Source organism: Prenolepis imparis, unplaced genomic scaffold (genome assembly GCF_030444845.1).
Source record: "Prenolepis imparis isolate NDT839.2.m4 unplaced genomic scaffold, iyPreImpa1.0 SCAF_3, whole genome shotgun sequence".
Classification (NCBI taxonomy): domain Eukaryota; kingdom Metazoa; phylum Arthropoda; class Insecta; order Hymenoptera; family Formicidae; genus Prenolepis; species Prenolepis imparis.
The window spans coordinates 11,515,316-11,541,083 of NW_028141161.1; the positions used below are offsets into that span (position 1 = coordinate 11,515,316).

Consider the following 25,768-nt stretch of genomic DNA (forward strand, 5'->3'; position numbering starts at 1 on the left):
AAACTGATATTATCAAGATTTCAATTTCGAAATTGAACTCAGTTTATATTTAATGTTAAAAATGCATTATGAATGCGATTATTTATGCATCACGATTGTTCTGTCTAATACTTTATATTGTATAAGTCTGTGTAATATTTTATATTGTATAAAATTAATTTCGAGGAAGATTGTGACACATTATATTCCACAAGATCACGTCGACATTGTATTCTTATAGGAAAGACATTTATCACGAGAACGAACATTGAAACCCTGGACTATCTAAACTAAAGACATTCATCCACGTGCAGTCGATATGAAAAGATGCTATTAACAGAGACACAAGTTAACGCTCGATCTTTGCCTACCCCAATAAATATCCGCAATTTGCGTGACAAGCTCGTTTTCGACCATCGAAATAGAATATTTCCGATCCAATATCGATCGAAAAATATCAACGTACCCTCATCGAGTTCTTCTTTCTTCGCTTCGTCACTTACAGCCTCCGTACTTTCGATCGGCGCATTTTCCGCGATAGATTCCGCCGGCGCTTTCGATTCCGCTACAGGTTCAAGTTTCGCAGCTGGTTCCGGTTCTGGTTCTTTTACTGGCTCCTGTACAAGCTCGGGCTCTGGTTCTTTTATCGGCTCTGCTTCCTTAACGGATTCCACTTCCGGTGTGGGTTCTGGTTTAGGCTCAACCGCTTTCGCGGATTTCGTCGCTTTCGCAGATTTCGAACCTTTCACCAGTTTCGACGGTTTCACAGATTCAACAACTGGTTCCGCCACTAATTCCGATTCTTTTGCGAGTTCAGATACGGGTTCGGGTTCTTTTACCAGCTCTGGTTCTGGTGTCGGTTCCGGCTTCTTCTCTGGCTCTGATTTCTTTTTTGATTTCTTCTCTGCTTCCGATTCCGGAGCAGAAGCTACGATGTGTACAGGTTGAACATGAACAAGGGATGACACGAAATATTGATATGAATTCTGCGATTTTCTGCGGAGACTTACTTATTTTCTGTTCCTGGACCGTCGGTGCGATGCTTAACGCGCGTGCTAAAAATTGTGTGAAGACGTGAGACATGGGGGAAACGTAAAACGAAAAGGGCACAGTAGAACATCAATCAAACTATGATGGAAAAATACAAGGATAATGATTGCAATTTGAATCTTGTGCGAATTAGATTAATTTTATTGTCATAGAATTTAAATTGTCATAAAATTCTTTGAATTAATTAGAAATTTTTAATTTTGTAATCTCATTAAATAAATATAATTTGTATAATAGATTATAAATATTTTAAGATATATTTACACCTCACAAATGACTATAAATAAATATTCATAGTCAAATATTAAATAATTTTGTCATCCAAAATTAATAATCTGCACTTTTTATCAAATAAACATAATAAGTTATGTTGAATTCTTTTTGCATACAATTTGAAAAATAAAATATGAAACTATAGAATTGTAGAATCTTAGATTGTTCTATTTGTTTCAATGATAAGTTATACATAAAGTTTATTTCTTTGGTCTCAAAACGTCCCCACAATCGCGATTATCTATAATTCAAGTTCTACTGCACTTAATTTTTTTATTATTCGCAAGAAAGATTACTTCGTGTGTGCCTACTGACCCTTTCGCATCTCTCGTTCTGTCATTGGTTGACGGGGGGCTGTAGGATACATGAAACGTAAAGAATTGATTAATGACAAAGGATTATTTCGGATTTTGTTAAGTAAATTCAAGAAAGCGACAGAGGCTTCGCAGAAAACTATATTACGAATATTATATGACATTATAGGAAACGATTACTATGATTATTATACATGTAGCATCGATATGAAAATGAAGTGATGAAACATGCACACGTTAGTCAATTACAGATCACGTATAATAAAAATACATATGCACTTTTTATGTACACATATGGCAATAAAATGTTATGCACACATATGTGACGAATAAATTACAATAATTAGTCATTAAAGAGATGGAAACATTCTAAGGATGAATCATTAAGCTTATTTTCGATAACGCGGAATTATCGCACGTGTCGATATTTTAATGTCGATGAAATTGATAATTAACGAGATTAACGAGATACTCGTTTCTTTCTGATGAAAATGATTGTCATTAATCGTCACGGTCCTAATTATGACGTACGATTAAAGATCACACTCGATATCTACCGATAGACTTGCCAGATTTCTGTCTCTGAAACCAAATGCTTAGAAACGAATATATTTTACTGTTAAATTATATGGTTAAATAAATCTTTTATATTCCAATTTTTTTAACTGTTTGATATTTTTCTAATGTAAACTTATGTTATTAAATCAAATTACGTCTTACCTCAAAATTTGAGATTTTAATTGATATTAAACATATTTTGGATTTTTAAATAGTTTCAATTGAAATTTATATTCAAAGAAATATATTATAGAACTCTTTTATATTTCAATATATATCCTTTTTTAAAGGAAACTTTAAAAATATTAAAACAATTTTTTTTGGTAAAAAAAAAAAATTTCTTTTCAATTATTCTTAATCGATTCCACAAATAGTGGATTTCAGAGGCAAAACGGTGTCGTTGGTTAAACTACGAAGCACACGAAGAAGCTTACCTCGAAAACAGTGCATTCACTCTTGCTACGCAGCTCGGCTACTATTTCCATTACTTTGCAAAGTAAAGTAATTGATTTGGGAATTTCCGCTTCTCTAGCAGACATTATTATTTTATTCGTATCGTATTTTTTTCGTTATCCAGCAAATATACGGAATAGAAGTTATAAAATTGAAATAGTAATGGACATCACAATGCAATTTGAGCAACATTGAATTAGTGTCAACATTTTTAATTTTGTCTTTCTTTTTTTATCATTAAACACGTGCGAGTTTCGCGTTTTTCTGTTGTATCAATTTAATCCAGTTCCTCTTTTTTGTCTCTTTCCTGTCGTATTTCCGTATTCTATTTCTCGTGTTTGTTTCACTCCGTAGATCGCATCGCTTGAGTATGTGCGTTTCGATAGTCACGATTATTTTATCCGCTCGTCGCAATTTCATTAAAGTCCATCGAATAAAAATCGAATGAAGGATGCTCAGAAAATACAGCACGTTCTATGATTATTGCGAATAACGGCACATTGGAGTTTAATGAAGCGGTCGACGAGCGCATGACCAGAATAGAAGAAAGTAAAAATAAAAAAGAATGAAGACGGATATTAGATTTTTTCGATCGTAATTACCCCAGCAAATCCGCACGATAAAATAATTCCGTTCAAAAAAGATTTTTGCCAGGCTCACGAACCGAAGATAAAAATATATAAAAACGCTGAAATAAATAATATTTTAAAATTAAACTGTGCAAATTTTTTTCTGTTAATTTCAGTGATCAAAATCAAAAGTGACAATAAAACGTTGATTGGTATTAAAATTGAATAAAATTATTTTAATAGATAAATTGATATATTTATATAGTCCCTGCAATAATCATATCCCAAAATAAAATTTTATTTGAAAAATAAAAGTTTATACAATTTAATCCAATTTCTCTTACATAGACACGAAATTATATTTGTATCTATACAATTTAGTTTTGTTGCGAAACGAAATTGTATTATTCTTTTTATCGTTATTTTTTTACACCTTTTTTCTTTGATCTCAATTTAGAATGATAGAATCGTTATTTCTTCACGTAAATTTAATCGAGCGCCATACTATTTATAACTTTAATCTTTTATACTCTAATGATTCAGACTTCCGATGCAAGACCTCTATTTACAATTAATTAAAGAACTCTCATTAAAAAAAATAACGAAGTTGCTTTTCCGGTTCGTAATCCTGACTTTCGCATGTCGCATAACGCCTATCGTTATATCCTTCCACGTACGGACGCGTCACTTCTGGAACGCAAAAGTGGATGGTATCAGCCACAGTTCGTACGATGACGAAGTCACTCTTCGGTAACGGTCTCCAACTCTTCCTCGGGTTCGCTATTTTTACTTGACTTCTCATACAGCTCCGGCACCTTCTCTCTCCAACCTTTGCCTGAAACGTTCAAAAAAGCCGCACTGCTTCCCATCTGCCATTTGCTCTTTTATTCGCGAGCGCCACAAAATTCTGTGCTTTTGGCGCGTGATCCCAGTCGCCTGATTCCGCCTGGAGTCCCCTTCATGTAAATGTCTTGCTCTCTCTCGTTCCTTCGTTTCTTTTGATTTTTTTTTTTTTTTGGCTCTTGGTTTGTCTTTTTGTTACTGTGTCGTTTTGCGCTGTGCTTTCAATTGCCCGATATCGCAACAAAAAATAGCGATACATCTGTTCGCAAAAAATTGTAAACCGTCGCCGAATCGATGGATCGTATAATCGATGATTGAATCAATCATTCCGGAAAAAAACATAATTTTATTTTTTTATGGATAAATGTAAAAATTAATTATACCTTCTCGGTAAAATTATTTTCATTTTGAAAATACGCCATTTGTTTTATTTTTATTTATAATTAATATAATTTATATTTAAAAAACCAATAATAAAATAAAAATTAACATTTCACTAAATTATATGCCCTTTCCGTGAAGATCGATTCAATTGCATGTATGTTTTATAAAATAATAATAATAATAATAAAACCGCGCTGTCGCGATCGATATCGAATACATATTACAGGGCAGTTACAAAAACGGATGCGGGGAAGAGTAAGTGTTGTACGATTGCGCTGTTGTACAATTAGACACAATACTATCGAACAGTAATGCAGCCACGACAAAAAAGACGTACAAAAAAATAATAAGGAAAAATCAACTGTTACGTGACTAACAAGAAAAACAGCAAAAATACCAACACACGTGCTCGTCAGCACAAACAAAAATTCTCAGACAGTGTAAAATTAAAGGTGTCAGCCAATCTCCAAAAAGAGGGATAAAAAAAGTAGAGAAACGAGAGGGCAGGGCGGGGGCGGTGGAACGAAAAAAAATAGACAAAAAGAGAGTTGCACACAACGGCGTCGTGGGGCCGTCTTTTATTTTCCCAAATCTGTTTTAAAAAGTCGTGTTTTTTTCGAGCTTTGAGATCGTAGCGTAGCTATTTTTCCAGGGCTTATTTCGAAATGTTTTTCTACAGGTGACATACATTTTTATAAAAATTAATTTTCTCGATATCTTTTATCTTTTACAAAAACATATGATTTTTATTCCATTCATAAAAAAATTAAATGATCTAGATTAATATATTATCATTGAAAACACATGATTATTGTATGAAAGAAATATCTCTCTTCGATTTTGAAAAATTCTTTGCTACGCCACTTTCTCGTTAGTCTCGTGCCTCTAAGACTACGTCCTTGGTGTAAATCGTAGAATGTCTCGTCAAGACGGAACCGTTCTTGAGCAATGTTTTGTCCTTGAAGAGAAACCTCTTCAAGGCCAAAGCAAAGATCGCAATATGGTCCCTATCTTCGTCAGTCGTCGGCGTTACTGTCATTTGTCGTGACGAATTACTCACAGGCAGTCGCGGCCGCCTGACGATTCTTGCTGTAGTAGCTGAGGAAGTTGACGTCGTTACGAATGTCGGCCGGTCTTAGGTCCGCGACCTTGACGTACGGCCTCCTGATGGATTGTGGCTTGCCAGCGACGTACTTGACACATGACAGGGTGCCAAAAGCGCCTCGATCAGGCACCTCGTACCAGTTCAGGTGTTCGACTTCCTTCTTCGCGTTGTTGCGACCGGTGAGCAATCGGCGAACATAGTCGTGGCTGCGCATACGTTCTGGGACAATCTCCTCGGCAAAGTCGCTGGAAAATGTAAGAAGAGATCGCTAATTTTCTCGGCTTGAAAGCGACGAAGGCTCTATTTCGTGATTCGAAAACGGAAATCCCCAGAAATCGCGAAAAGTTGTGCTTATTTTAGAACAGATACAACAAATGTTATAGAGTAAGCAGAGAAAAGGGAATATTTATATTTTTACCTTTGAATTATAATTCTTATATATATTTTTCAGGATATATATATTGATATATAATTTATATTATTAACAATAGGACAGAAAGTTAGACGTGTAAAATTGACGTTGGCGATTAATTAATTTAAAGGATCTACAATAGATTTTGATTAATTTAGTCATTTAATTAAATGCAATCATCCTTTTTTCGTCGGATACCTTGCTACTGCCCTTGGCACAAACACATGGACCCGTCGAAGAAGGGAATCCACTCTCGCGCGAATTTCCCTCGTCTCGTCATCAAACAACTGTGAAAAGACATATGTAACATGTTACTATATAAACGAATCGATTAATCTTTTGCATGCATTCAACATAATCATGATAATTTGCGACGAGAATGTAATTTTTTAAAGTTGAAGCTAAAACTACTAGTTTTTATTATTTCCTAAATTTAGTTTAATTTAATTTTGCATTGAAACAGAGAGATAAATTAAAATGTACGAGTCAAAAAAATCTTTATCCATTTCTTGCGCGCGTTATATCACGTAGAAATTTATCTGTTATTAAAGATAGACGAACATTTCGATGATCATTGCAACGATGCGATTCCGCTCGCGGTGTCCGACGTAGACAGACGTTGATGAGAAATGACGATAATGGATAATGTCGATAATGATGATTCATGAACGATGACGACGTCTTACCATGTATTCTTACGATTATGATGTCAGGCTAGTTTAGATAGGAAAGAGAGAGAATGAGCGAGAAAGAGAGAGAAAAGATAGGAGAGAAAATGAAAGATCAGGTTAATTCCAAACTTACGATGTTGTCTCGGGAATTTAGGTACTCCTCGATGTAGGATTTGGTGGACGGTCTCGGCAGATCGCGTATCCTGTTGAGCTCGGCTGCAAGGACGCTAGGTCGCACGCGCGCCCGCACCCTTATCGGTACCATCGCGCCGGCATAGTACACTTGATGGACCGGCGAATGGATTATGGTGACGAGCCTCTTGTGTGCCACGTATGGCAAATGAGGAACGCTCCTCAACTGGAGGCAACGAACGTCTCGTTTTTACTAATTGCTCGGCAACAACGACGAGCTGCGAAGCGAATTGCTCGGTACAAGCCAAGGCTAGACGATCAACGCCTTTGGTGACGATTACAATGTACATATAAATGTAAATTTATAGAATTTTACCGAAGATATGCGGAAGATAAAATGTTTATGCTTTCAGCAATTTTTAAAATAGATTCGAGACACGAATGTCAATTTTTATATTAGTTGTATAATAATTGCAAGGAGATTTAATTTGAGGCATGGTTTACTGAAATATTTTCTATTTAAAATGGAAAAATCGGGACAATAGTCTTCTCTCAAGTTTTTATTAAAGATTTAATTATTTGGTAAATATAGAGTTTATTATTAAAATGGAATTCATAATCAAATAAAGTATTCGAAAATTTGTATTCTATGAATAAAAATTCTCAGTTACATCATGTTATATCACAGATTTACAATTAATAAAATTTCTATTTTAAGTGATTAAAAAAATAATTAAATTATTTGATAAATATTTATGAAATAGTTTTTAATATTGAGGTAAAAATGATCGTCACCAAAAGATTGATAATAGCAAAGCGTAGCGTTCAATGAACATCTCCAGCTATGAGCAGCGACAGACCACATGATGCAAACAGGCACACAAAAGGTTTCAATACTTAATTATATTAGCGAGCGTTGAGCATGGCGTTAAGCTCGGTGTGTCAATGAAGAACGTGGTAGCGACGATTAATTGATGTGTTACATTACCTTGAATTACGCGCGACACCGTGAAGATGAGTATTACTGCGATGAAGTAACGCTTTAGGATTAGTAAACTTCGAAATCGGTAATTAGTTAGCGTGAGACGATGTCAGAGCGGCAAAGCATCGTTACGTACTTCAAGAACCTTTCCATAAATTACCGGCAAGTTTTACGTAACTTCCTGTTGCTGTTAAAGCGATAATACGCAATATATATACATGGTTGATTATATATATAAAGGTTATAAAAAATATATAAATGATTTTATATATCACATATTTAAACGAGGTGTTAAATATTGTCATCGAACGTAAGCAAATCAAATGATTGATCAACATTTCCTTTGATAAGTTTCATAAAATTTTCAAAATATGAATTTCAGAGAAATTTAAAATTATATATAAACAGAAAGAGAAAACTTCATTAATTATAATTATTTAAAATTAAAAAATTTTTTTACATATTAATCAACTTCATTAATTGCTAAGTACATTTTTGCAATTATTCGAAAAAGGTCGATCTAGTTATAGAATCGTGTGAAAAGATGCCAATCGATTCCGATAAATAAATTATGATTAACTCTATTTATGATTCAGTGATCCTAAAACTTTGAAACAATCTTTAAAAAATTCTTGTCTGTATTCGAATAGAACTTTCAACAAGATATCTTATAATTTAACTAGACTATAACTATTGGGGATTTGCAAAGTTGTAGGCAGATCAATTACCAAATAAAGACGAGATACTTGTTTGCTTCTTCAATCAAAAATAATAGAAATTAATTTGATACACAGCTATATGCATTTGTTTGCATAAATCCGATACAAAATTAAGACGAAAATACAAGTCGGACACGAAAATCAGAATTGACAATCACATCGGTTGCGTTCTTAGTGATAAAAGCAGCCGATCATTCGCAGAGAGTGCATTTCAATCGTAATTCATCAGCAACAGATGAAAATATCTACCTGAATGATACTGGAGAACGGTATGACGATGGGTCGATACTGCACGGTCGTGCGTTCGCAGAAGTATATCGATGTGTTTCAATCAATATTTTTTTATTTGTTTATCCGTTGAAGTCCAACGATGAAGGCATCGACGGCGGCGGCGGTCGACGATGGCGACGAACGAGGAGTAGTCACATGTGAGAGGCAGAATAAATAGAAAGAAGAAGAACAACACTCGGTTAGTGGCTCAGGTGGCGTGTGCGTGTTTCGCTCCTTTTCTTCTTCGTCCCGTTTTTTCTTCGCTATTTCGTTCGCCTTGTCTTTGCTTAACGCTCTTTTGTGACATCTCGAGAGGATTGATCAGAAGGGACGAAAAGAAGGGTCATCGGAGGAAGCAAAAGTGAGAAAAGAGCGCAGAAGATCTCGTATATCGCGAAGAGTTTTTTGTCGTGATGTTTGAAATACCGATTTGGCCAATTGTCGCGTTGTGTGTCTATCGAGATGACGACGAACGATGACGATGACAATATTGATGATGATAGTGCGTCTTTGTTAGTCACGATTAGTAGAGCTCGCTTCATTTCGCGAGAAGAAAACAGCTACATAGAAAGCAACTCTTTATTCATAGTGTCCTGCGATGATGTTGTATATGATAATCATAATTTCAGGAGACAAGACAATAATTCTTACAATCAGTAAATGTCACTTTTTGGAAGCATAAGATTATATGAATCGCCATACAGGCGTTATGATACTTGAATTATTGCCAATATGACTCTTGAAGAGTTTACATTTCGAATATTAATGTATTTTAATTTTAATTTAATCAAATCATTATCAAAAATATAACGAGAATAGATAATGCGATAAACTCTTTTTTAAAGAAAATTATAAATGAAATTTTATTATTTCTTATATATTATCTCATCCCATAATCTTCTTTTATTCCATCTAAATAGTATTTATTTGAATATTAAGCAATTTGTCTAATATAGCAATCTGTTTAATATAAAAAAAATATTTCATTATTCGCATTGTATTAATCAGAACTTTTTTTATTTCCCGAAATTATGGATTGCCTTGCAATAGAGCAATAGACATGTCGTAAGACGAGAAACTATCTTCGTAGAAACATCGGGATGATACAAACTTCCCGATCGACACTCACTAAACTAAAGATATGATTCATGAAAAACGCTCACTCTCGGCTATACGGAAAAATTAAAACATTCCTAAGGAAAAGAAGGAGAATCTGCAAGTTAGGAAAAGTTAAGGAATAAATAATTAAACACAAACAGTTGCACAATCCGCGAGATTTTGAATTCTTGCAGGCGATTCGCGATTAAATATCGACTGAAATATCTTTATCATATCGATATTATATTATACATATAGGTATATAATTGATACAAATTTATATATTTCATAGAATTTATTGCTGTAATTGTTTACAATTTTTGCGCTACATATAAAGCGCAAAAAATTCTAAAGAACTTGTTCAAAATTCAAGATTTATATAAATTTTAATTTTTAATATACATTTTTTGTGAATAAATCGAAAACCACCTGCAATGATATATTGCTTACACCGATTATCACGAACTAATAAATTCGATCAAAATGCCAACACGATAAAACAGCTTATTGCTCTCGATATTAGCGCGACTAGCTTTTAGTATCTCTAAATGCAGCGTGATCTATCATCGGCTATAGTAATAGCGATAATTCGAATAATAACAGTTTAAAAATATCAGGATTATTTTCCTGCCGATCCATTGATGTATATTTAAATCGCAAAAAATTTCTTCTTTTTTTTCAAATACTTTTTTTAAGAAAATCAAGCATACAAAATTGACGCGAGGACAAAAGAGAGTCCTAAATCGGCGAATGACAGAGAAGCTATATTCCAATTTCATCGATACCGACGACTAAAATGTCCATTTGAAACTTTGCGACTTTCAAATTATAATAGTTTTTATCTTTTATATAACAAATAAATTTAAATTGATAAGTGATCTCGCTGTGGAAAAATACATTTATGAGTGTGTAATTCAATATATTTTTTATGTATTTTTATCATTGCTGTCACTGGATCTAACAATTCTTTCCGAAAGGAAATCTCTGTCATTGCCAAAGATGTCTGATCCAGCGTTCTCTAAATCACGATTCGATTTTCGCGTCTTTCTCACACTTCTCCAGCCACTTTTATTAATATCAAAAAGCGCGTAATTGTAGCATGTTTGCATTCTTAAACGTCTTTTTAAATACCGCGAACAGACGATCGAAAAGCAATATCGCGAAAATTTGATTCGTGGCGTTTCCCATCCAAAATGTATGATTTATCCCCGACACAATATATTATATGTCTTTGATATTATCGAAAAAAATCGCCGATATGAAGAGAATCTCGATAGTCGGCCGGATCGATGAAAATGGAAATGCGATCGGCGAGGGACGGGGAGGAGAGACAATTTAGACCCGATAGGAGTAATGGCGGTAGCTGCTTCCGCCAGGCAGACGACCGGAAGTGGTGGACTCGTAGGAGGAGCGGTAGCTTCCGGGGCCGCCGCCGGCCGATGTTCTGGTCGACCTCTCGGTCGAGTACGAGCCGTACGGGCCGCTCTCCTTCTTGACGACGCTCTCCTGGGTGTAGCTGGATCTCTGCGGACGGCTGCTGTACGGATTCGAGTTGGCCGAGCTGCTCGAGTTGGTGTTGGTGTACGAATAGCTGTACTGCTCTTGGGCCGACCTCACCCCGGCGTCCGGATAGTCGCGGACCACGTAGTGGCGAGGCGTCTACGGATTCGGGGTTAGATCAAGGTCAACGACATGGAGGAGAACAGGCTCGCCTCTGGAAAACGGCGCGGCGTCTCCGTCGACGAGTCTCGGTTCGATCTTTACACCCAGCATACGATTTACCGCCGTATTACGCGATTAAAATCACGAAAAATTTAAATAGAAGATAAAGAACATCATCTTGATAAAATTAGTAATTAATATTAGAATTATATTTTTTTTATATTCAGTGAAGTTTTTTATGAAGTTACTGTGATTGATTTCATGAGATATATAAATTTCTTCAGATTTTTTTCATTCCTTTAAATCTTGTAGAGTGGATATTGTATAAAAGTAACATGTGTGTATGCTAGGCATTATTCATCTCAGGACGGCTCTCATGGTTTTCCATCCGCGAGCCGCTAATGGATTTTCGGATCAGGAGATAGGTTGTGAAGTTTAAAGATCCTCTCTCTGATCATATTAGAGATATCATTTATTCGGTCGGAGAATAGATTGAAAATATCGAGGTATCGATAAGATTTAAGTTATACGAAAATGTAGAGCTCTCTCTTCGATAATTAAACTTCAAATAGAGTAAAACTTTCATTCAATTTAAAGCAGATTTTAGATATACTGATTGTGAAATATATACTTGAGATATATACATATATTATTTATTTATCGATAAAAATATTTAATATTAAAAATTGAAAGTTGCCAAGCGGAAATCGGCTTTAAATTAATTGAAGAATTTATAGAATAAAATAAAAGTTTGCTTATTAATTCAGAAATATATAAATTTTCATTAATCATATTTACGTAAAAACTGCATATTTTTTCCGGACATACAATTTTGTTATAAATTATTATTATTATTTTTCTTTTTTTCCGCGCATTTCATGACGAAATGCTCGTGTTCCCAAAATATCATCTGGCTCTGTTCTCCGGCCGAAAGAGGAGAGAGAGGCGTGGGAAGTGGAAGAACAGGTGCACCGCTGCGTCGTCTGGCTTGACGTTATCCATAACTACTTGCGGATAATTAATCCGCGGCGCGGCGAGTGACGTACTCGTTCGTTTATTCTAAGAAAGAGATTCGCGAAGCCGTTGCTCTTGAAGGAAGTTCGACTGATAATGTCGTCCAGATGGCCAGCTGGGCTCGCGGTCAGATAAGGAAAAAGTTTGAGGAGATTCAGACGACGCTGAAATCCGTTTCATTGGATTTTCATGAGAGCGATTAACCCTTCGCTGTGTTATCTCGCGCGATATTCATTATTTCGCGTCAGCTGGATGGCTTTTCACCATTTGTCGTTTGAACTTTCACAATGTATAATTAAAATTCATATTTATGAAAACGTAATAAACGAGTTATTTTTTTTTTCAAGTTGAATATATTTTCATCTCTCTGAGGCGACAAATATACTTGAATCGTGTATATATATTTTTATAAATTAATTTATTAATTAAATATATATATTTGTACATATACATATATATATATAATTAATTAATTTCACCGTTCACGATTCTGATAATAATCAACATAGCAATCACGAATTACAATGCAAAGGGTTAACAGACTCAAGACAGAAGGAAGTCGTATAAATGTCAGGATGACGATGAACAGTTTATTTGTTATTCCTACATAGAGGCAAAAATATGATGGATCCCGGCGACATGTTCGCGCTAATAACATGTCGATCTATCTGTAGACACACAACGTGCGGGCCAACTATAAACGCGGAGCGGTATATAACGTATACATTTTTTAATAATATCTCCCTGCCGAAATATTCAGGACACTCCGAGCGTTGGGCAACGATTCGCGCCCTTGCCAAGAAATGCGTGGGCAACATTATGTATCTATGTATGTGCATGTAACGTAACGTGTATATGTTGCAGCATCTGTCCCGCCACGTGTGCACTCGGTGTCTCATTTCGAATCTTCTTCGAGCGCGAAACTTTGTGGCGGATTCATCGCGCGTTCATGCTTCATTAAATTTAATTACGATTAAATTGGAGTCGCTCGATTAATCGAATATGTTCTCTCACGATCGCGTGTTTGGCACGGAAAACGATTTAATTCCAGACTCGCATGCGATACACAAAATCCCATTGACAACGAACGAGATCGAAGAGCCGATAAAATGACTTTAAATTGCAGTTGAACTGCAAATCGTGTTTTTTATTAAAATTCAAGAGAGAAGAGTGTGATTTTTTTATTTTATAAAATATCGTAGCAAAATTGATTTTTCTTTTCTTTTTCTTTTACAGTCGTAAACCATTCTACGGATATTTTCCGAAAAAGACTCAATCGCGCAGTCTGTAACGCGACTGTAAAAATTAATGTTAAACAATTTAGTGAATATCACATATAAGGCAATTAAAATTATTGTTTTCAGAAGGATTTAAATCAAAGCTGGATAAGCTTAGGTGTAGACAATAAGGAATCCTTTGACTTCTTTGCAGTTATGAATAGTTTCATATTGATTGTTATATATCATTGTTTAATAATTATTAGATATATACGTTTATCTTTTTGATTTAATTTGTGATAATAGAAGATGAAGGAGGAAGATGTTTAATCAGGACTTACGATATAACCGCACATGATTACGCTAGATACGAAGGAATTAATTAAATCCTCGTTTAATTAATTTAGGTCACAGTCTTGCGACAAACAGGTCTGATAAACTCGTCTCTGTAAAATGACATTATAACTTTATTGACTTTGTCTTATACACGTGTGAATGTAGGACTATGCGTGAGTTACGTATCGTGAAATGTTCGTGTTTGCTAATAAAAAAAAATTAATCAAGATTCGATTGAATAATTCCAAAAACGAGATGCTAGAAATGCGTATGCAGTACGGAATGCACCGAAACGAAAAGCACAGAATCCTACAAGCGATTTTATATTGCGATCGCAATTGCATTTCGTTTATACTAGTCTGCTGAAAGAGAGAATTTTCGAGATCGTCGTTTTTTCGAGATTTATTACGAGATTTATTACGAGATTTATTCGAAATCTACGTGTTTTCAGGCGCGTCAATCCTTCCATGAAAAAAAGTAAGCTGCAAGAATTTTCGCGTCGTGAATTCACGTCAAGAACTGCAAATGAAAAATATATTTTATTATTTTTACAAACATTCAGAGGTAAAGATTTACTAGCAATTCTTAAAAGCTTGATAATACAATCAATGTATGAATGTAAAGATACCTTTCTGATTATGTTCAGAAAATATAATTGTTTATTATTAAAATAAAATACTAATCCAAGAAGCTTTTAAGAGGATAAAAGCTTAACAATCCATTGCAAATATTTTTCTATAAAAAAATTAACTGATTGAGCCTAATTGACGATCTAATCCGCTATTGACACACGAAATAAAAACAGCAAACCTAATGTTACATGCGAAGAAATTATCCGAAGAAATTCGTATTTAACATGAAAAGAGACATCGTTATAATGATTATTTTCATTTTGTCTCTTTACTGCGAATACAAAGCAGAAACATTTATGCTAATAGCATAATGTGTGTCCCACCACTGGCGGATCCTGGGGGGGGGGGTTAAACCCCCCCCCCTTTTGCAAATTAAAAGAAACAGTTTTGCTGAATTTGTTTAAAAAATATAAATAAAGAAAAACAAACATTAAAGAGCTATCAACGTCAGGAGAGATCCGCTAGTGTATATATATAAGTATAAGATACACTGTAAATTATACTCATTACGCATTCAAGGAGTTAAGTATAGATTAAGTCAGACATAGGACGAAATGATGAGATAATTTCATTGCACGAAAATAATTAGGTGAAATTCTTTATATCTATATAATATATATATATATATATATATATAATATATATATTATATCTATATAATATATATTAAGCTCTTTAATGTTTGTTTTTCTTTATTTATATTTTTTAAACAAATTCAGCAGCAAAACTGTTTCTTTTAATTTGCAAGGGAGGGAGGTTAACCCTCCCCCCCCAGGATCCGCCAGAGTATATATATAATATTATATAGATACAAAGAATTTCGCCTAATTATTTTCATGCAACAAAATTATTTCATCATTCCGTCCTATGTCTGACTTAATCTATACTTAACTCCTTGAATGCGTAATGAGTATATTTACAGTGTATCTTATACATACATATTGTATATATTATATAGATATAAAGAATTTCGCCTAATTATTTTCGTGCAACGAAATTATCTCATTATTTTGTTCTATGTCTGACTTAATCTATAGTTAACTCCTTAAATGCGTAATGAGTATAATTTCCAGTGTATCTTATACTTTTATATATATATATATATATATATATTATATATATATAAAAGTATAAGATACACTGGAAATGATACTCATTACGCATTCAAGGAGTTAAGTATAGATTAAGTCAGACATAGAACAAAATAATGAGATAATTTCGTTGCACGAAAATAATTAGGCGAAATTCTTTATATCTATATAATATATACAATATGTATGTATAAGAACTGTTTCTTTTAATTTGCATTTTAATTTGCATAATTTCTCGCCTAATTATTTTCATGCAACGAAATTATCTCATTATTTTGTTCTATGTCTGACTTAATCTATAGTTAACTCCTTGAATGCGTAATGAGTATAATTTCCAGTGTATCTTATACTTTTATATATATATATATATTATATATATATAAAAGTATAAGATACACTGGAAATGATACTCATTACGCATTCAAGTAGTTAAGTATAGATTAAGTCAGACATAGGACGAAATGATGAGATAATTTTGTTGCATGAAAATAATTAGGCGAAATTCTTTGTATCTATATAATATATATATATATATATATATATATATATACTCTGGCGGATATATATATATATTTTATATATATAAAAGTATAAGATACACTGGAAATTATACTCATTACGCATTCAAGGAGTTAAGTATAGATTAAGTCAGACATAGGATGAAATGATGAGATAATTTTGTTGCATGAAAATAATTAGGCGAAATTCTTTGTATCTATATAATATATATATATATATATATATATATATATATATATACTCTGGCGGATATATATATATATATATATATATATATATATATATATATATATATACTCTGGCGGATATATATATATATATATATATATATATATATATACTCTGGCGGATATATATATATATATATTTTATATATATAAAAGTATAAGATACACTGGAAATTATACTCATTACGCATTCAAGGAGTTAAGTATAGATTAAGTCAGACATAGGACGAAATGATGAGATAATTTTGTTGCATGAAAATAATTAGGCGAAATTCTTTGTATCTATATAATATATATATATATATATATATATATATATATATATATATACTCTGGCGGATATATATATATATATATTTTATATATATAAAAGTATAAGATACACTGGAAATTATACTCATTACGCATTCAAGGAGTTAAGTATAGATTAAGTCAGACATAGGACGAAATGATGAGATAATTTTGTTGCATGAAAATAATTAGGCGAAATTCTTTGTATCTATATAATATATATATATATATATATATATATATACTCTGGCGGATATATATATATATATATATTTTATATATATAAAAGTATAAGATACACTGGAAATTATACTCATTACGCATTCAAGGAGTTAAGTATAGATTAAGTCAGACATAGGACGAAATGATGAGATAATTTCGTTGCATGAAAATAATTAGGCGAAAAATTATGCAAATTAAAATGCAAATTAAAAGAAACAGTTTTGCTGAATTTGTTTAAAAAATATAAATAAAGAAAAACAAACATTAAAGAGCTATTGACGTCGTTGATCCTGGAATAGAAGCTAATCATGAAACCAAAAATATTAAATAAAATAATTTTGCAAACCCCCCTCCCCCCATTATCGACGTCAGGATCCGCTAGTGTGTCCCACAAATATTAAAATTAATTGCATCTTGTCTTCCGAGAAGAGAGAGTTCACAAAGTATTATCTCTCTATCTTTCTCTTTCTCTCTCCCTCTTTTTTTTCGTTCGTTAGTATCGATACCAGGACGGCGTCTGGAGAGCCATCAGGATCTTGGTGCGACCGGTGGCGGGCATGGTGATATGTTTGATCTTGCTGGACGGTCGTGCGAGCACGCCTTTTTCGAAGACGTGGCCGCGGGTGGCTAGTTCAGCAGCGGCATCCAGACCGACCTTCGACACGGCACCGCCGTCGATCAGCTGACGAGTATGATCGTCCTTGGCGGTGTCCTTGCCGCGTACCACGCCCTCCTTCTCCGGCAGGGTGACGTACTGATAGAATTCCTTGCTCGGATCCTGCTTCTTGCGGCCCCAGACAGTAAACGGTTCCGGAACTAGCGACGGTCGCGGTACGAATGGCACCTTGTCCCATGGGAAGTAGTCCTGCTTCTTGGTTTCCGTCTGCAAATTTGTGCCCGATAAACGATCCGTCAGGATCACGAGTCCTCGAGCCATTAAACATCAATTGGGGTGTTTATCAGTTAGAATCTTCGAGTTTCTCTCGATGCACTGAGTGATTCCATTGAGATCGCGCAGTCTTGATATTTTTTTTTTTTAACAATATTTCCCAAATTCGTCGAGGAGAATTGTTCACCGACATCTCTTTGAGCTTCCACACCACTCTTCCACTACTGCCACGCCTGTTCTCTTTGCTAAACCGCGACCGTCGTCGTGGTACCGCTCGTGTTCTCCTCGATGTCCCATCCGGTGGATTTAGATTAGAATCACAGTTAATTCCGTCTTAGCTTTCTCTTCGGTATTACCGAATATATCCGCGTATACAAGAATCGAATTTTCTTTTTGCAGGTCACGGGATAAGAGGCAATTTCGAGAGATTTCGGAGGTTACCAAAAAGGACGCGCAACGTGAATCAAAGTACTGAAATAGAAGAGATGACTATTCGCCTGAAACTGTTCTCTGACAAGTAGAAAAAGTCATCCACAATTAGACGGTGAGTGAGAGAGAAACAGTGAGATAAAGAATAATTTACTTTGAGAACATTTAATAATTTTATGAGAAACACTTATTATGATAAGAATATTTTCAGAATAAATACAATTTATCGTATAGTGATGTCATTAAAAAAGTTATATTTAAGATTCGCTTAAAGATACTTAAAAATTATTTTGAAATAAAAGAGAAAGTCGTAATATAAAATTATTATTAATAAAATTATCAATAGCATGTATATATTTTTTACGAGTAGTATCTTTTATTGCGTTGCCTTTTGACTAATCTCTGTCATGTATCTATTTTTTTATAAAGATTTATTAAAAATTCTCTATTTTTTACAATGAAAGTGTTAGTGAAAGAGGATCGAAAAATTTTGTTACTTCTTGAACGAAACTTAATGGCATATTTCTTTTCTCCGTGCGAAAATAAACAGCGTGAACGGTGCTCCAAAGAGCTTGACAGTCAGGCCACTCATAATCGCCCCCGCGAATTCTCAAATGCTGACCACCACTAGAATAATATCAGACTCGTGTTTATGCGCGAATAATAAAGCAACAGAAACATGTCGTGTGCTTTCCTATTAAAATTAGCTCTTGGCTATTATTGTCGTATTTATTTTGCAATCATTAACGTAATATGATGTCACAAGCATATTGAAATGGTGACTCAAGTATATATCGTCATTCAGATTTGCCAGATTTTATTGAAATTTCAATGACACTAATTTATAATTAAAACCTCGAGAAAAAAGATGTAAGTACTAGAAACGCAGCATATTTAATATTACTTATGAAGAAATTTATATCATTTTTTAAATTTTCGGTGCGATATATATTTCTGAATTTAAAAATTCCACAACATGATATAAATTATAAAATATTTAGTTCGGCAGCGCTGACACCAAAACATCTAACTAAAAATTGTTGTCCCTGCTTTTATATTACAGAACATGATAGTATTATAAATAGATAGATGATATAGTTTTAGTAACATGTAACATTTAGAAATACTTGAAGGATCGAGAAATTGAATCTCTTCTAAAAGAATTTTCTTTTTTTATTGTGTTGCCGAACCCTAATATAAAATAAAAGAATTGATATCGGAACTCTATGTTAATCTTTTTTTTCAGTTTTTTTTATGTTGAAGAAGTAAAAGCTGTGACTTTTTAAAGTATAATAGATAGTCAAAAAACTATAATAGATAGTCTTTCGCGCACAAAAAACTTAAAATAATATTCATCAATGTCTCGCTTTCTAACAAGTCATAAGACATTGTCATAAATTATCGCGATGTAACCGGAGCGCGTTTATCCCCTAAATCTCGATGTAGACTTGCAAGATATTCATATTAGTGACGTACATCGATATAAAGTCGAAACAAATCAAAAGAGTCTCGAGAGAAATTTTCTAACATAAAGAAAAACTCGTCCTGCTCTAAAAATAAGCCTCTGCGACTTTACACACACTGTATTAATATATCTTGTGCTAAACACAAAGATAAAAAACAGAAAGACACATCAAAATAAGGGATTATAATTTTTGAGAAATTTCACAGAAATACTTGATTTATATACAGTTCAATTTTCAATTTAAAAAAACACTCGCTTTGATACGCACTCTTTCAAAACTCTTTTCAAACATTTTCTCTTTTTAAAAATTTTATCATTTTTCATAGATGATTATTTTTTATATCATAATTACAATTTTTTTTTATGTCAAAGTATATCTGAACTAAGATTATATAGCTTATATTAGGAATTTGGGAGGCAGATTATTTCTCGATATTGGTTCAACATGTGTTCCACGAAGATAGGATACGAGGAGACGACGCCTCGCACAGATGTATCCGCGTTGGTGGGCGCGTATATGAATTCTCGCGTCGACGAAATCCGACGGTGGGCGTCGGCGTTGCGCCGTCGGTGTGTCTAAATTAGGGCAGAGTAACGCAACACCGATTCTCTCCCCTCGAGACCACGTAGCACGACGGCAAATATCTTAATAATCATCACGTACGAGACGATCTGGAACGCGTTCTTCGCGCGTTCTTACGGTAGCCGAATCGTTCCTCATTTTGAAACCAATCACAATATCAACATATACAAGTATGTACATATTAATATCGAGGGATTTTCAATTGATTGATTTCTATAAATGAACGTATTTGATCCGACATCGTTAATTTTTTTATATTTGTTTATATTTTTGCTATAATTATATTTATAATATCATTGTAATTATTGTGCATTATAATTATATGTATAATATATAATTTTATATAATTATATATTATTTCATCTATGATTATATATTATTAAATTCTAATCGCGATTTAGAATAATTACGATGTTATTGCAATTATACTGTATTATTACTTATTATTGTACTCATATAATCTAATTCCAAACCGTCAAACCGGCAAATTAGCGTTTGACAAGATAGCATTAGGATGCAAATTACTATCTAAAAATCTAAATATCCCAGCATTTATCTGAAAAATTTGGATGAGTTATGTTGATTGGTGCATCCTCATTAATTTTGCCTTAACTTTATAGACGTTGGCGTGAAACATTCATTAATTCTGCGAAGCGTAGTCGTTTCTAATCTTTATAAATAGACGCGTATTAAGCACGAGCAGTTCTCTCTTTCTTCTCTCTTCGTGCCAATACTAAGCAAAGCGAATCGCTGTATGGCAGCCCGACACCATAACTTGAACTCTCAAAACGCAAACGAGAATCTGAGGAGTATCGCGTAATTCGCGCCGCTAAAAGAAGCGCGCGGAGCAGAGAAAATGCAGGATAAAATTCGGAACCATTTAACATCGGAAAATCCAAAATCATTATAAATAGAACTGCCGGAGGGCAAGGAATTACAGAACGGAAGCTATTCATAGCGTTGCAGCCATTTTCCGGGACTTCGCGGCGTTAAACTTAGATACCGCGTGACCCAGCGAATCTCAAATCCACCAGCAAAAAAAAAATTAATTTGGCCGACAATCCGAGTCGAGTCCTGTGAACAGGACTCGGTAGAGAACGTATACCAGAGATTATCGAATTATGTTCGAGAAAGAGTTGCATCGTAGTTTGAAACGCAACAAGTTCGGTTTTAGCTGCCAAAATATCTGTGATGCCATAGTATAGTGACGACGACAATGATATATTCGTATTCTTCGAATCGTGAAATTTATATTCCTTTTGATATCTGACGAATGAAAATATTACGTAAAGTAAAATAACTCGTAATTCAAATTCCCTATTATTAAGATTATTCGTGAATAATTTTATTTTTAATTTTAAATAATCATTTATTTCTGACTTGCAATGCTCTTAAAATCATACATAACACATTGCTTTATTTTATAAATTCTTATGCATATAATTAAAATGTCATTTTTTTCATTCAGATTGAAACTAAATATGTTTTATAATTTCAAACAGTAACTATTATTAATTATTGTAACTATCTCTTCTCTCTTCTTTTCCGAATGTAAAAGATTTAAGTTTTGATGAATTGAGAATTGAACATAATCTTTAGGTATATAATTTCCTTTGCAAGAACATTTTCCTGTCAACTCTGTGCCATTTATCTCACGCTGTCTTCGACCATTTATCGTCGGACCGGTGATCAATGGCAATCCCTAAAGTTAACCCAGATTCCCGGTCCCTCGACGATTCGAACTATGCCTAAGAGAGGTTTCTCCTCAGGTAGCGATAGAGTCGAATCTCTAACGAATAAAATTAATGATGTTTGCAATAAAATAAAGCTTTGAATCTTCCTTAAAGGATATTTTTTAAAATTTAGAGAATTTGTGACGATAATTTAAAGGAAAACTAAATGAATTAACAATAAGTTTACGAAATTTATTTAAATATTTTCTTATTTAATAATTTTTTTCATAAAAATATGATATTTTAAAAATATAACAATATCCTTTTTCTCTGCTTGCACCCTTTGTCGTATCTAATTAACGTCACTCAATTCATTTAATTCGCGTGATAATCATATATCGTCCATTAACATCAATAAAAAGACATCAAATATCTATCGATCATCAGCAACATATTGTTGCGCGGATTTTGCAAAATCCGTGAACAGTTTTGATAATGGATCGAGTTGCGACAATAAACAATTAACACAGACAATGTGCGGCGAGTCCTGTCGCACGCACACCACAATTTCCCCGATCGTTTCAGGGTCATGGACATGGACATGGACAATGTTTATAGAACAAGAACTAATATGCTATCCCTTGAATTTATCAAGAGTAGCCATACTAAACAAAAAAAAATTACAAAGATAAATCACAAGCCCTGCGCGAAAGATCTTTTTGCAGATCCATTTACCCCGTGGACTCTGCGGAGTTTGCGGTTATTTATATATAATCTCCGCCTTGCATTATTAGAAAAAACACAACAAAATAACAGAGAAACATTCACCGAATTTCTATCAAATCAGGATTTGTGTTTCGCGGGATTGAATTGCGAGTTCCATGAAACTGTGCGAAAATATAATGAGAATAGTATATAATAGTTTTGTGAAAGTCTCTGTGTATTTTCTGGAGTTTCCGGAAACTCCCGCTGTATCATCCTTTGAACTTTCCCCGGCCGGAAAGTTCAATTGTTCACCGTTTTTCCGGGACACCGAGTGCACGTTTCCTCGAGTACAGGAGCAGTAGTAATAGCTGTAGTAGTAATAGTAGTAGTGGTAGTAGTAATAGTAGTAATATAGTAGCAGTAATCTGGTAGTATAGTGCTAGTATAATAGTAGTAGTAGTGCTATATAAACACAGTGGTCGGAGTGAAGTGTGGAAGTCGAGATTTGTCTCGGTGATGATTTCTTTTGGCGATTCGCGACGTCGAGCTCGACGACGAACAGCAGCGACGAGGATCCTTGTGGGATCCTCGAGGAGGAGACGGAGAACGCTTGGATTATCTAGGTAGTTCCGGTCGTGTCGCTCGCTCTCTGTCGTCGATCGACCTCGTCGACGGAACAAGTGCCAAGTTCTCAATCGTCGCTTCGTATGCGATCGCGACGTCACAATCACGGCATGTCGGTCGCGACCGCAGCAAAATCGCGACCGACCGAATGCGGGTCAACGTTGTTCATACTTTGCTCTGTGTGGCTCATCTTCTCGGCGAGAATCATAATTTGCGAGTTAAATCGATATCTGACATTATTCTCAATTTTTTTTCATTGAAATCTCGGTATTTTCCTCAGAAATATTTATAAAACTACACAGAGAGAATTTTCTCTTAGAATTTTCTCTTAGAATTTACCCTGAAAATCATGGTAATCGTGGTATGAAAAGAATTTTATGAGAATTTCTCTGATTAATATTTATCACAATAAAAAATAATATCTATCACAATAAAATATAAAATGTTTCATTAATTTCATTAAAAGTATAGTAAAATTTACATAAGTATGGTAAAATTAATCAAACATATTTTTAAAATTCTTTCCATACCATATTGTCCCTCGATTACCATGACTTTCAGGGTAAATTTTAAGAGAAAATTCTCTCTGCGTATTAATCTTAACACGTAGATATTTTTTTTGAAAATTAAATAATATTCGACGATAGAAAAATATATGAAAAAAACAGAAAAATCTATCGGCGCCAAATACGCCGACATAGTCGCGTTAACAATTAATAAACAGCATTATTGTCGACATTTATATTTCACTTTATTATTGAAAAGCTATTTTATATATAGTCTAAAAAAAACATATAAGAAATCAGTAAAAGATTATTTAGTTCTTTAATATCGATCGTATTTTCTTATTATCTTTCAATATGCAATTAGTTTCTTTTAGGAGAAACTCGATCCAAGTTAGAATTTTTCAACTATTTAATCTTCTAATTAATTAACACATAAAAACGTTGACCCCATCCAGCGATCGAAATTAATCAATCATCGATCATTATTTAACCCGTTTTGGCTCGAATCAATTTTCCACTTTTACCTCGATCTTTGACGTAACATGCTGCTAAGAATATACTTTAAATATGATTCTCGCGTTAATTGTTAAAGATCACGAAACGTGGCATGTTTTATTTCACAAAATATGAATAAAAAAAAAAGCATTAAAAATTTTAAACACCAATCAAAGACAAATTTCGTATAAAAGAATGATCGATATATGTATAAATGAGACGTCGACGCGATCCAACGAGATCACAAGGGGATGCTGATTTTGATTACTCTAAGGTACGAGGGGTTGGCACTTCCTGTTGCAAACGGGGCTCTCTCTCTTTCTCGACGTTAGTACCACGTATAGCAAAAAAAACATTATTAAGACATATTTCCAACCCGCCCTTTCTCGGCGCAAGGAAATAATTAAGAAAAAAATGCAGAATCTCTAAAAATACTGACCGTGACGGTGTAGGACGAGACGAGCGGCCGCGAGTAGGGTCGTCGAGTCGTGTAGAAGTCGCTCTCGTAAACCATGGTTGTAGCTGTTCGGCCCTCCTGGTCTACTCTCGAAGTTTTTCGGATGTTTGACTAGTTTGTCGAGGAGTCAGGCTCGCGCTCGAGCTCTCTCAACGTGTCGTATTTTCGTGCGCGCGTGCGAGGGGAGAGGATACGCGACGACGATGTGGTCGCGATGGAGGTTCGTATGTTTCTGCCAGGTTCTGCTTCCCCGACTGCCGACACCGCTTCTTCTTCTTCTTCTTCGTCGTTCGGACTCTCCTCTCCTCGATGTCCCTCTTCGTCTCTACTCGTGCGAGAATATTGCATCATTCTTGCGGTCCCCTTCGGGAGAGCCGTGATGCATCGGCGAAAAAAATAGATTCGTGTTAAGGTTGCAAGCGCAGACCTTAACACGTCATCAACGTCGTCGATCCTTATGACAGGCGAAATTATCCCAAATATATATCTCAAAAATGTCTTTGATCTCGTATAAAAAAAGTGAGAAAAAGTATTATTTTTTTAGAATTTTGTTTATTCAAAACTTAATATTTCTATTCTGTATCGAATTATAAATTTATTTCTTTGATGGATTAATATTTATGACTTCTGTTTGTAATACGAAAGTTGATATCTGGATCCGCAGCCAGAAAAATGTACATTTCTAAAAACCATATTTTTAGAATGAAATACAGCTCGCATTCTGGAACTAAACAATCGTGTCAAGGTACATTAAAAATTTTTTTCTCTTGCGTGGATATAAATGTATCTGTCCTCATTTTTATCTGTGTGTTGTTTATTCATAATATGTTGCAGAAAATTTCTCATTATAAATCTTTTCAATATCTATGGAAAATATTGCGAAAGAACTTTAAAGAAAATGTATTCTTCGGCATCAATT

The 25,768-nt window shown here is 34.1% G+C and overlaps 1 protein-coding gene across 2 annotated transcripts in view; it reads right to left on the reverse strand.

Moving 5' to 3' along the window:
- Positions 1–25,133, reverse strand: part of LOC145933590 (uncharacterized) — a 28,691-nt gene extending 3,558 nt beyond the window's left edge. Inside the window, exons 1-8 of one of the 2 annotated variants that reach the window (XM_083033422.1) lie at positions 24,832–25,133; positions 8,694–8,732; positions 6,745–6,969; positions 6,139–6,227; positions 5,484–5,773; positions 1,618–1,656; positions 990–1,034; positions 446–907 (exon numbers count right to left, since the gene is read on the reverse strand). In XM_083033422.1, the coding sequence (XP_082889548.1) occupies positions 446–907; positions 990–1,034; positions 1,618–1,656; positions 5,484–5,773; positions 6,139–6,227; positions 6,745–6,969; positions 8,694–8,732; positions 24,832–24,906 (1,264 nt within the window). In that variant the 5' untranslated portion in view covers positions 24,907–25,133. The remainder of the gene's footprint in view (positions 1–445; positions 908–989; positions 1,035–1,617; positions 1,657–5,483; positions 5,774–6,138; positions 6,228–6,744; positions 6,970–8,693; positions 8,733–24,831) is intronic. The other variant, XM_083033423.1, reaches the window with a different exon arrangement.
- Between the last annotated feature and the right edge of the window lie 635 nt (positions 25,134–25,768).